Genomic DNA, 13913 nt, shown 5'->3' on the forward strand with positions numbered 1-13913 from the left:
TTACATCTTCCAGTATTTGAGAAATATTTTTCTCAAATTTACATGCTGGTAGATTCATTGATTAAATGATATATGGTCAGGTGTTCCAATTATGTAATAATATTTTATGTATTAAAAAATATGGAGTTCCCGTCGTGGCGCTGTGGTTAACGAATCCGACTAGGAACCATGAGGTTACGGGTTCGGTCCCTGCCCTTGCTCAGTGGGTTGACGATCCGGCGTTGCCGTGAGCTGTGGTGTAGGTTGCAGACGCAGCTCGGATCCCGCGTTGCTGTGCTCTGGCGTAGGCCGGTGGCTACAGCTCCGATTCAACCCCTAGCCTGGGAACCTCCATATGCCGCGGGATTGGCCCAAGAAATAGCAACAACAACAACAACAACAAAAAAGACAAAAGACAAAAATAAATAAATAAATAAAAAATAAAAAAATTAAAAAAAATTTTAAAAAAATACACAACCAACATTAAAAGAAAATTAAAATACCAAGTTCAAATTAAAATCTCTCTCATCATAAAGGACTAAGAACACTATAGTGTTCAATTGCTTGTCACCCAAGATGAATTTTTAACAGGAAATGAATTGCAAATTTGTATTTAGCATAATCACACAAAAAAAGGGTAAAGAAAATATGGTGGCCCTCATTCAGCTCACTAAATCCAGTTTTCTTTTCTGTTTTTCTACCTTTAGGATTTTATTTTTAAGTATTTGCTCATAATGATGCTTGTCCTAGCCAAGCCAAATATAGATACAGATATGCCCAGTAGTCAGGGCCTGGATAAGATCCTTTAATCTCTCTGAATGGATCCCCTCATCTCTACACACACTCATTGATTGAAAGAGGAATAAGAAAATTCCTGGGTCACTGCTTTAATACTGTCTAAAGACTGGGTTTAGAAAAGTGAATAGAAAGGTCCTCAAAATGTCAGGATCCCTGAAAAAACATTGGAAGTATAGTGCAGTGTAACAGACTAGATTTTGGAGTTAAAAACAGTCATTCTAGTTGCATCCAGACCCAATCCCATCTGTGGCATATGAGGACCAGGGGAAGAAAGCATCTGCCTGTTTGCTTATAGAGCTCGCCCTTGGTAAATACTACAATCATCCTTTGAGTTCTAAACAATTCATCTGTAGCCCCCAAACCATCCTTAGCTTTCCTACCCCATCCATATCCTTTTCACCAAGTAGTAATTTTTGTAAAATACAGTACATCTGTCTTAAAACCTCATGAGACAATTAGGGGACACATGTAGTGATGACAAAGGGTTTCTAGTGGTAATCAGAGCTGGTAACCCCCAGCCTACTCGGGGGCTGTTGGTATCTGGTCAGTGGATATCTCAGGTTGGCAAGAACCAGTTATTTCTCTGCCTGCTACAGGCCTGAGGCTGCCAACTCTTGACACCTTGGGGCCATTTATTTGGTGCAGAGTGTCACTTCTGTCTGAGAAAAGAAGCAAGGCCTGGGGGTCAGAGAAAGGGGAAGGGGTGGGAGCCAGTACTGAGTGCCTGCAGCACCTGGGCCACCAACTATAATGCAACTATGAGAAAAAGAAGGACAATAATGTATTAAACCTATAGGAAGCCCCTTGGCTGTATTGTGAGACCTTGAATCCTAAATAATTTTGAAGAGGGATTTTGCAAGGGATTTAATTTCCTGTATGAGCAAATGGGAGTACAGGATCCCAAATATCTTATATACATGCACAAAGGAAAAACATTTTAGTGTTGTATTAAAAAGTTCACAATCTTGTTTTTTAATCCTTAAATTTATGTTTACTACTTTAAGGATTCTGTCCTCCAGCATATGAAAACTGCTTTTTGTTTGCTTGAGGTGTTTTTGTTTGTTTGTTTGTTTTTTAAATGCACTGCTCAATTCACAGCAGTTTCTGGTGCCTTGCTTTTGTAAAAGGCTCAGTTGAGTATGGTACGTGTGTGTGGGTGCGCACCCGCAGACGTGGGCATGCAGTCAATACATACGGGTCTTTCTAGCAGAGTCTTCCACAAAAAGCGAAGAGATGTCTTCATCCACCCCTGCGTCGTTTTTTGCGATACATGTGTATGCTCCTGTATCTTCATAGCGCACATTGCTGATATGAACCTCACTACCATTTGCTGAAAACAGAAGGCAAACGCTACTTGTAAACTCAAATTTCAGTTTTGGTACAGTGACTTCTGATTACATACTCAAACCATTCTCTGAGCTTGTCCTAATTAAATTATTTTCCTTCCTACTCCCATGCTTTGGACACATGCCAAATTATTCCAAATGCATTCAAGTGTTTCATAAATTCCGCTGTCATTTGATTACCAAGATCCCAATACTCTATATCACATGCACACACACTCTTTATTTTATATTCATTTTCTATTTCCTACCTTGCGTAAGAAGTGTTACATGTTGATAATTACCATTTCATTTACATATGTATTTTTAATATGCTGAATCCACTTTGCCCTTACCTTTTACAACATGTTTAATTGATACCAATATGGTTCTTTTACAGGAGAATACATGCAAAAAGACATGTCATAAAGGAATTAAGTGAGCTACATCCTGCAAGTATAATACAATGCCATTTAGCAAGCATATTACTGTCTGCATTATATATCTGGGATTATTAGGTATGGAAGACAGAGAAAATAACTCATGATTCATCTGAAAGGTTTTCAATCATTTGCAAGATATATATCTAAAACAAAAAATATTATAAAATGGAAATCAATGTATAACCAAAGGGTTAAGGGAATGACTAATCCACCTTTAAAATCTTGGTAACATTTGAAGCTAATCTCTGAACAATGAGTTGCATTCCCCAAAGTGGAAAGCGGGGTGTAATTAATCATTTAATGTACGTTGGCAATATATGAGGTGTTTTTACATGTATTATTTCTTAAATATCCCAGATAATTATCTATCAAATGAGGAGTCTGAGACACAAAGAATAATCTTATGCTCATCACTCACCTCAAAAGCAAGGGCTGGACTCCTGTTCTTATCAGACCCTAAGTTTCAGTGGAATTTTGTTTTGTTTTGCTTTTGTTTGTTTCTTTGTTTGTTTGTTTTTTACCACTGCACTGCACCTGCAGCATATGGAATTTCCCTGAATAGGTGTTGAATCAGAGCTGCAACAGCCCACCTATGTCACAGCCACAGTAATGCCAGACCTTAGCTACATCTGTGACATGCACTGCAGCTCATGGCAACACTGGATCCTTAACCCATTGAGCCAGGCCAGAAATGGAACCTGCATCGTCACAGATACTCTGTCAGGTTCTTAACCTGCTGAACCACAAGAGGAATTCTGGGTTCCATGTTTTTCCTACTTATTTGTTTAGATTCCCTTCTTTTCTTTTACTTTTTTTTTCTTTCTGCCTGCCTCCATGCATGTTTGTACATGTGTTCTGTGTTATCCAATCAAGAACATCATTCACTATGTGCAGTAGAAAGGAGTGTAACTCTTCGTGACACAAAAGGAAAAAAATCATTGGTGTGGCTGTTGGGAAAGAAGGTAGAAATCCAAGGGGAAATGAGCTTAAACAGCATTCCTGGGAGCCAGGGGCTCCAAGGTATGTGTTTGGAATATGGAGAGGCAGCAGTTATTTAGGAAACAATATCAGGGATATCATTTCCACCTCCTTCTCAATTTACAAATATCACTGCACACCTCCATCCCCTCCATCCTTTGTTGTGGATCACTTCTCCAAAAGAGTTGTCAGGGTTTGGGAGGATGAAAAAGGCCAGATGGTAAAAGTCTTAGGCTTTGTAGGCTCCAGAGTCTCTGAGGCAGCTGCTCACCTCTGCCATAGCAGCATGAAAACAGCCACAGACAGTTTTTTAAAAATGAGTGTGGATGTGTTCTAAAAACAAAAATAAAAATAAGCAAAAATGGCTTTATTTTTTTAAAAATATGCAGCTTTCCAGATTGGGTCTGTGGGCCCTCATCTTCGGACCCCTGCTCTAAAAGATGAAGGGGTGAACAATATATTTAGGTCCAGATCAGCTTCCTCTTTTCTGTGACACGTGGTTCTCTCCAAAGACCATACATTTAACCTAAATGCTATGCAATTTTTTGAAACCACAAGTTAATTTATTTCTTCTTCAAATCCTCTCTTCTCAATATTTTCATGTGTTCTTCTAACCTATGTATGCCACTGTCTTTCCCTCTTTCCCTACATAGTCTAGCCTTTCTGAATGTTTTCTGCTTTATGACCAGAACTACTTATTTCCTGGTCCGTTGACCCTACTGATACATCTGCCTTTGGAACTAGAACAAGATGATATATCTTTGCTCCTGGTTCCCAGCACCTACATTTTGAGTAAATTATTAGACCATTACATATGCAAATTTACCAATTTTCAAATTCACCATTTTCAACTTTCAGGACTTTACTGATAGCTATTGCACTTGACCTTTATAGTTAGATGCATTTCATATCCTACTCCACTTTTCTTTCAAACTTTACCCTTTGTTTGATGTTTCCCAGCATAATACCAACATCTCATGCCATGCAAGTGGTCTTGCTCTTTAAATTATAAAGTATATAGAAGTGATTAGAAAGTAAACTCAAATCATCTCACAATAAATAACTGCACCAAATCATCATGTGTACACCTTAAGCTTATGCAATTTTATATGTCACCTGTGTTTCATAAAAGCTGGAAAAGAAATAAATTAAATTCTCGAACCTCCAATTTCCATCTATATCTTCAATTTCATGTACTTCTCAAAGAAATTTTCTGCCCTCCTTTCCAAGGCAATCTCCCCTCTTTTCTTGCTGATTTCTGCAATTGTTTGTCCTTCCCTGCTCCATTATCCAGACATCTTTCTCTTTACCAATATCCGTTCAAACCACAAATCATCCAAGAAGAAAGAGATACCTTCATTAGTTTTTAACCTTCCCATCAGCAGCTACTACTTTTTGTTTTTACTCCTTTCATAATTTGGAAAGATATTTTTATACTTAACTCCCTCTCTTTTTCATTTCTAAGCCCAGTGAAGAATAATTTTCTAAATGTCACAAGGACAATTGAGTCACTAAGCTTTGAATATATTTTAATGAGCTTCCTTGACCTTTCTATGCACATAGCATTGTTGACCTCTTTTCCATCTTTGGCTTTCTTTTCTTCCCTTCTGTAATATCACCTGGTACTCCTGCCTCTTTGCTAATTATTAGTCTCCTTCTGATCTTGATCTTATTTGCAGGTCTTTAAAGTAATTCTGCTCTTATAGAACTTTTCTTTTCATAAACACATCATCTCATCTATTGCCACAGTTATTCAGTGAGTGGTGAGACTTGGACCTCACATAGACATGCTAAATAAGCATCTGATGAAAAAAAAAAAGGATAATTAAATAACACAGAATTTGGTAATATGTAATCACATACAAATTCCACATGAAATGTCACCCTCTTGTGCCCTCCAGATTTATCTCAGAGGTTGTATTCCCTACTCACTTTTATTATTTGTCATAGTTTCTCAAAATTTTACTGATTTTCTCTTATTTTCTATAAAAGATAATAGCTATTTGACAAAGGCCCCCACTTTTTCAATGTTGAGTCTAGAGTGTAACCAACTCCCCAAATTTACCTTCCTGTATATTCCTGGGGACAAAGATATTATGTCTTCATGTAATATGGCTTGCTGTTACCAAATGGGCAAGAGATGATAAAATCAAAAGCTAATTAGACTTTTCTTCAATGTAATTTCTGCTAATCAGATCAATTCTCTCCTCAGATTATAGAAAACAGGATGTAATCAGTAGATATAAACATGTAATTTTGTCAAGCCTACTTATGTTAACATGGAGATTGCCAGGATTCAGCTTTTAAAGGTCAAAAGAACATTCACGTCGTATTTGATCTGCAAAAAATAAGTAGATGTTTCTAAAAGATTTATTAAAAATGCATACTGATATAGTGTATTCAGGCTCTACTTTGAATAGTAAGAACAGCCTATTCTTTTTTTTTTTTTTTTTTTTTTTTTTTTTTTTGTAATGGCTACACCTGCAACATATGGAAGTTCCTGGGCCAGGGATTGAGTCTTAGCCACAGCTGCCACCTATGCCACAGCTGCAACCTACATTGCAGCTTCAGCAACAGTGGATTCTTTAAAACACTGCACTATAGCAGGGACTCTGAAAATTCTAGTCTTTCTGTTTTTTTTTTTTTTTTTTTTTTTTTTTTTTTTGTCTTTTTGCTATTTTCTTGGGCCGCTCTTGCGGCATATGGAGGTTCCCAGGCTAGGGGTCGAATCGGAGCTGTAGCCACCAGCCTACGCCAGAGCCACAGCAACGCTGGATCTGAGCCGCGTCTGCAACCTACACCAGAGCTCACAGCAACGCCGGATCGTCAACCCACTGAGCAAGGGCAGGGATCGAACCCACAACCTCCTGGTTCCTAGTCGGATTCGTTAACCATTGCGCCACGACGGGAACTCCCAGAATTCTATTCTTACAGAAATAATTACAAAATGAAAACATATTCATTTCTAGCAGTATGAATTGAAGGACTTTAGAGACACAGAATAAAGGATGTAATGTCATACAACTCAGTAAAATGAATGGTCCTGAGCTACTCTTGACATTGGAAATAAGATGTGTACATTTCTGACTTACTAGAATAGTCAATGCATATGCAACTGCTTTTGCATTATTTAGATTATTTGACATTAGAAAGGTTGCCTGGTTTGTTTTTCATATACCACCCATTTATGAGGACTATAATCTATATAATGATTAATTATATCTAGACTATTAGAACATGTGGAATATTTTATACATTAGAATGCAAAAAGTCCATAACTTTAAAACAACATAAATGTGAACCATATTTAGTAATAGCTTGGTCTGTCTCATCATTTGCACGGTATGCTGCAAAATATTTCCTAAGGAATTTCTATATTATTGACACTCTCTGTATTACACCCTTAATGTATTATTTAAACATTTAAACAGTCTCTTCAGAAATCTATTTAATGGAGAGATCCAATTATTCTGTTCAGCATATCTGCTATAATTCAGAAGATAAGCTTTTAAAAGAAAAAAATTTAATATTTTACTTAACACAAAAATAATGACATAAACTAATCATTATGACAAGACTATTATTATTTAAAACATTAAAAATATCAAAGGACCCTATTTCAAATATAATGTCTTAGGTACAACCACATTTTTTTCATATTCATGACACTGTTTTGCCACCAAGACTCATTCTCTTTTTTCTCCAAAGAATATAAAACATGTTACAAATTTTAATATAAATTCCTACATTGTCATTTAAGAGGAAAAAAATACAAATATAAAGTACCTTGAAGCGTGAGTTGCTTGGACAGCTTTGGTGTGATATCAATTCCATTCTTCAGCCAGCCAAGCTGAGGGTTTGGTATGCCCTCTGCATGGCACCTGAGACTTGCAGTGACCCCAGGTTCTCTGGCCTGACTTTCTGGATACACCCGGATTACTGGAGGGACTGTAAGAAGGAATAGAAAAGAAAGTGACTCAGTGATCCATATTTGCCACTTGATTTTCCAAAACAAAGAACAATTATGAGAAAATTGCAATTATGCATTTTAATGCTATATATATATATATATATATATATATATATATATATATATATACATTTCCACAGACCTTAGTTTCCAAATACTATTATCTTCTAAAACATACCAGGGTTCCCTGGGTAAAAGCTACTCTGAGACTTCATCATGGAAAATACAAGCTAAGCCTGGAATATCTTGATTCGTTAGTTAAAAGTATTTCATATGGAAGGATAGAAACATATAAAAAATACAAAACCAGTTCAAAAGGAGCACTCATTTACCAAATATGAAATAATTTAAGGATTGAGATAATTATCAATTATAAAGAGTAATTAAATAAGAATCTATAAATCCAGTCATCTAAATAAATGAATGAATACATAAACAGGAGAGCATAAAAAGCTTTTGTTTACATAGCATCTTGAAAAATTAGGACAATTCCACTTACACACATGAAAAAATAAAATAGTTAGGAATAAATTTCACTGAGAAGGTATAAGACTTTTACCCTGAACACTACTACAAAACATGGTGAAAGAATTTAAAGAAAACTAAATAAATGGAAATATATCATTTGTTCATGGATGCAATTAATTAAGTGGTGAGATAATAAGAACTGGTAAGATGACAATACTCCAAAATTGACCTATAGATTAAAAAATTGATCTATAGATACAATGTAATCAGTCAAAATTCCTAATTGTATTTTTTTGTTGTTGTTGTTGCAGAAATGGAGGAGTTAATCCTCAAAGTCAAATAGAATAACAAGGCATAAAGATAAAAATATAAATCTATGGAAATCTATATAATTAGAATAAGGAGCACAGGGAGTACACACCGTGGCTCAGCAGAAACGAATCTGAATAGAATCCGAAAAGACACAGGTTTGATCCCTGGCCTTGCTCAGTGGGTAAAGGATCCAGCATTGCCACAAGCTGTGGTGTAGTTTGCAGACATGGCTCAGATTCCTTGTTGCTGTGTCCGTGATGTAGGGCAGCAGCTGCAGCTCCAATTTGACCACTAGCCTGGGAACCACCACATGCCGTGAGTGCAGCTTTAAAAAGACAAAAAAAAAAAAAAAAAAAGAATAAGGAGCACGGAGATAAACAATACATCTATGGTCAACTGATTTTTGACAAGGATGCCAAGAAATAGTCTTTTCAAGAATTTATACTGACTTTCATATATACAGTCACCTAATCTTTGATAAAGGAGGCAGGAATATAAAATAGGGAAAAGACAGTCTCTTTCTTAAGTGGTGCTAAGAAAGTTGGATAGCCACATGTAAATAATGTCTCACACCGTGCACAAAAATAAACTCAAAATGGCTTAAAGCCTTAAACATAAAACATAACACCATAAAACTCCTAGAAGAGATCATAGGCAAAACAGTCTCTTGACATAAATTGTACAAATATTTTCTTAGTTCAGTATCCCAAGTCAATAGAAATGAAAGCAAAAAAGGGGAGGGGGACTTAATCAAACTTACAAGCTTTTGTATAGCAAAGGAAACCATAAACAAAAGTAAAGGACAACCTATAAAATAGGAGAAAATATTTGCAGATGACATGTCTGACAAGGTCTTAATCTCAAAAATATACAAACAGCTCATATAGCCTCAACAACATAAAAACAAACAACCCAATTGAAAAATGGGCAGAAGACCTAAATAGACATTTCTCCAAAGAAGACATACAGATGGCCAATACATACATGAAAAGATGCTCAACATCACTATTTATTAAAGAAATAAAAATAAAAACTACCATAAATTGCCACCTCTCACTGGTTGTAATGGTCATTAAAATGTCAAGAAATAACAAATGCTAGAGAAAGGGAACCCCACCCACTACATGGTTGATGGGAATATATGTTGGTGCAGGCACTATGAAAAACAGTCTGGGGTGTTCCTCAGAAAAATAAGGATTAAAGGTGCCATATGATCCAGAAATCCCACTTCTAAGCATATATAATTCAAAAAGATACATGTACGCTCATGCTCATAGCAGCACTAGTCATGATGACCAAGGCATGGAAACAATCTAAATGTCCACTGGTGGAGGAATGAATAAAGAAGATGTGGTACATATACACAATGGAATATTACCCCAGCCATAAAAGGAATGAAATAATGCCCTCTGCAGCTACATGGAGGGAATTAGAGTTTATTCTACTAAGTGGTCAGAAAGAGAAAAAGATCACATGATATCATTTATATGTTGCCAATAAAATATAACACAAATGAACCTATCTGTGAAACAGAAATAGACTCACAGACAAAGGGAACAGATTTGTGTTTGCCAAGGGGGAGAGTGGTTTGGGGGAAGGATGGAGTAGGAAGTTGGGGTTAGCAGATGAAAGCTATTATGAGTGGAGAAGATAAACAATAAGATTCTATTGTATAGCATATATAATTACATTCAATGTCTTATGATAAACCATAATGGAAAAGAATATTTTAAAAAGAGTATATATATATATTTTTTTTTCATTTTAAGAGAAAAAAATTAAAACAACAGAAGAAATAAAAATTAGACAAAGTGCCTAAATAGACATATTTCCCAACAAGATATACAATGGTTAACAGGTTAAAGACAATTATCATTACTGATCCTCAAGGAAACACAAATCAAAACCACAAAGAGATGTCTCTCTATACCTATTAGGATGTCTGTTATCAAAAAGATAAGAGATGGAGTTCCTGTCGTGGCGCAGTGGTTAACGAATCTGACTAGGAACCATGAGGTTTTGGGTTCGATCCCTGCCCTTGCTCAGTGGGTTAACGATCTGGCATTGCCGTGAGCTGTGGTGTAGGTTACAGACGTGGCTCGGATCCCACATTGCTGTGGCTCTGGCGTAGGCTGGCAGCTACAGCTCAGAACCTAGCCTGGGAACCTCCATATGCTGTGGGAGCGGCCCAAGAAATAGCAAAAATAAATAAATAAATAAATAAATAAAAGATAACAAATGTTGGTGAGGATGTGGAGGAAAGGGACCCCTTTTACATTGTTGGTGAGAATGTAAGCTGGTGCAGCCATTATGGAAATGAGTTTGGCAGTTCCTTAAGAAATTAAAAGTAGATCTAGTTCTAAGTTGATAAACTCCTCCTTCCTGCTTAAGTAAGCTTTAACTTGTGCAGATTCCTTCTGAACTTTACCCACAATATTCTCATCAGGAAAAAGGAGATTTGATTTACATATCTTCTGTGATATATGTCAGTTACTCTCTGGTGACAGAAAATAACACCATCAGCAGTGGTAGCTTAAGAATGAAAATTAAACCATGTTCATAGACATAGAATGTGCTGAAGGTTTTGTAGTGATGCCAATTTAAATATGGGCCACAGAGAGGTTCAGTGTGACCCCAGGTCACACAGATTATTTTAATCTAGATTTGAAGCTAAAATCCAGGAGCTCTGTCTCCTGGGCCAGTGCTCTCTATACTTCTCGCTACCCCTAACCAACTTGGCTGACCATGGTCTGAAAGAGCCACCACATTTACCCAATAAGAAAGAAAATCTGATGGGTATTTAAAACAAGTATGTTCCAAATTTCTGGTCAGAATGTCTTACAGCAAAAATTGATATATCAATTTTACACATTTATATATATATTTGCATATCATTTATATATATATATATATAAAATTATCAAGCAATCCCACATCAGTGTATACATCCAAATGAAACAAAATTATTATCTCAAAGAGACAACCATATGTATGAACATATTTTCTATGTTCGGAGCAACATTATTCACAGTAGCCAAAGTATAGAAACAACCTAAATGTCCTTCAATAGACGAGAATAAAGAAAACACGCCCCATATATACAATAATATATAAATATATATGGATAGTTAGATGAATATAGATATATATCTATAATACACACACACACATATATATATTATTCAGCCTTAAAAAAAGAACAAAACCTTGACATTTTCAATAATATAACCCAGAGAGCATTATGCTGAATGAAATAAGACAGACATAAAAAAAAATACTGTGTGGTATCACTTACATATGGAATTATTTTAAAAGTTGAACTCAGAAGTAGAGAGTAGAAAAGTGGTTGCTAGGGGCATGAGGGTGGAGGAAACAGGAAAAGTTTAGTAAAAATTGGCAAGCTGCCAGGTATAAGATGAAAAAGATATGAGGATCTAATATACAGCATGGAGATTATAGTTGATACCACCGTAGTGTATTTTTTTTTAGTTTTTTTTTTTTTTGGGGGGGGTTCTTCTTAGGGCAGCACCCGTGGCATATGGAGATTCCCAGTCTAGGGTTCAGACTGGAGCTACAGCTGCCAGCCTATGCCAAAGCCACAGTGATGCCAGATCTGAGCTGCCTCTGTAACTTACATCACAGCTCACAGCAATGCCAGATCCTTAACCCACTAACCAAAGCCAAGGATCGAACCCATGTCCTCTTGGACACTATCAGGTTCATTAACCACTGAGTCAGGACAGGAACTCCTGTAGTGTATGATTAAAAGAATAGAACTTAATTGTTTTGATATGGGGGAAAAAAAGGCTAAAAGGAGCATACAATCCAATTCAAATGTAGGCTAAGAACTTTAATAGATGTGTCTCCAAAGAAAGCATACAAATAGCCAATAAGAGCATAAAAAATATACCAGAGTTCACTAGGCATCAAGGAAAGGGAAATTAAAATCAACAATGTGATACCATTCAAGTCCATTGGGATGCTTTTTTATTTTATTTTTTTTTCCTTAACACCCTACCTTGGGGATATAGAAGTTCTCAGGCTAAGGACGAATTCCAAACTGCAGCTGCCAGCCTACCTCACAGCCACAGCAACACAGCAACACCAGATCCTTAACCCACTGAGTGAGGCCAGGGATTGAACCTGCATCCTCATGAATACTAGTCAGATTTGTTACCACTGAGCCACAATGGGAACTCCTCCTTTTGATGCTATTAAACAACACAACAGAGGCAGAAATGAGAACTCATGAACATGGCTGGTGGGAATGTAAAATGATGCAGCCACTGTGGAAGAAATTGGTGGTTCCTCAAACTGTTACCCATAGAATCACCATGTGATCAAGCAATTCCAAGCATAGGTTTACACACATGATAAATGGAATAGGTTTTCCATAACAAACATGCACATGAATGTTCATAATGACTCAAAAGTGGAAAAGACACAAACAACCATCAACTGATACATAGAAACATAAAACATGGTTTATCCATGCAATAAAATCTTACTTGGCAATAAAATGAAAGAAATACTGATAAATCTACAATATATTATTCTAAACTACTATAATAAACGAAGTAAAGGTGATGAAGAAGGCTACACATTGTCTCTGCTCATTCATATGACATCACCAGAATGGGTAAACCCATCAGGACAGAAAGCAGATTAGTGGTTACCAGGGCCTGGGGGCTGGGGGATGGGTGGGTGGGGCAGAGCAGAAAAGTGAAATGACTTCCTTATGGACATGAGGATTATTTGGGGGATGATGAAAATGTTCTGGAATTAGCGGGATGGTTGTACAGCCCTTTAAATGTACTATAAACCACAGACTTGTATACCTTACAATGGTTCAATGTTATGTGAATTTTTAACTTAATTAAAAAAGGGAAGAAAGATAAAAAAAGGCTTAAGACAGTTTCTAGATTAAAAGATACTAAAGAGGAATATTAACTAAATGCAATATGGAATGCAAAATGGATTTTGGACCAGGAAGAAAATTAGCCATAAAGATATTATTGGGAAGGTTGCCAACAAGTCAATATGAAGTATAAACTAGATAATCAGATTCTGTAAGTGTTAGCTTGTTGATTTGATCATTTCATTTTGATTGGGTAAAATAATTTCTTTAAAAAAAAATACACACAGGAGTTCCCATTGTGGCGCAGTGGTTAACGAATCCTACTGGGAACCATGAGGTTGTGGGTTTGGTCCCTGGCCTTGCTCAGTGGGTTCAGGATCCAGCATTGCCGTGAGCTGTGGTGTAGGTTGCAGATGCAGCTCAGATCCCGAGTTACTGTGGCACTGGCTTAGGCCAGTGGCCACAGCTCCGATTAGATCCCTAGCCTGGGAACATCTATATGCCGTGGAAGCAGCCCTAGAATGGCAAAACAACAACAAAAAAAATAAAATAAAATAAAAAATAAAAAATTACACACACACATACTGAATTAATTAGTGGTAAAAAGTAAATTAAGCTTATTCTCAAATATATATATATGTACATGTGTGTATGTATATATATGTAAGTATATGTGTGTGTGTGTGTGTAAATATATATATATATATATATATATATATATATATATAATCACTGACATTAAAAATGAGATGGCTTAAACATAGTGTCAGCCATAACAGAAGAGA

The 13913-nt window shown here is 36.3% G+C and overlaps 1 protein-coding gene across 4 annotated transcripts in view; it reads right to left on the reverse strand.

The window, feature by feature from the left end:
* Positions 1 to 13913, reverse strand: part of FSTL5 (follistatin like 5) — a 788412-nt gene that overhangs the window by 132080 nt on the left and 642419 nt on the right. For all 4 annotated transcript variants that reach the window (XM_021101310.2, XM_021101308.2, XM_021101309.2 and 1 more), the window contains exons 9-10: positions 7307 to 7468; positions 1973 to 2107 (exon numbers count right to left, since the gene is read on the reverse strand). In XM_021101310.2, the coding sequence (XP_020956969.1) occupies positions 1973 to 2107; positions 7307 to 7468 (297 nt within the window). The remainder of the gene's footprint in view (positions 1 to 1972; positions 2108 to 7306; positions 7469 to 13913) is intronic.

The sequence above is a fragment of the Sus scrofa genome, chromosome 8 (assembly GCF_054392235.1).
Source record: "Sus scrofa isolate SSC_HxYL_T2T_F1_AM1 chromosome 8, Sscrofa_HxYL_maternal_Yorkshire_Landrace_v2.0, whole genome shotgun sequence".
NCBI lineage: Eukaryota > Metazoa > Chordata > Mammalia > Artiodactyla > Suidae > Sus > Sus scrofa.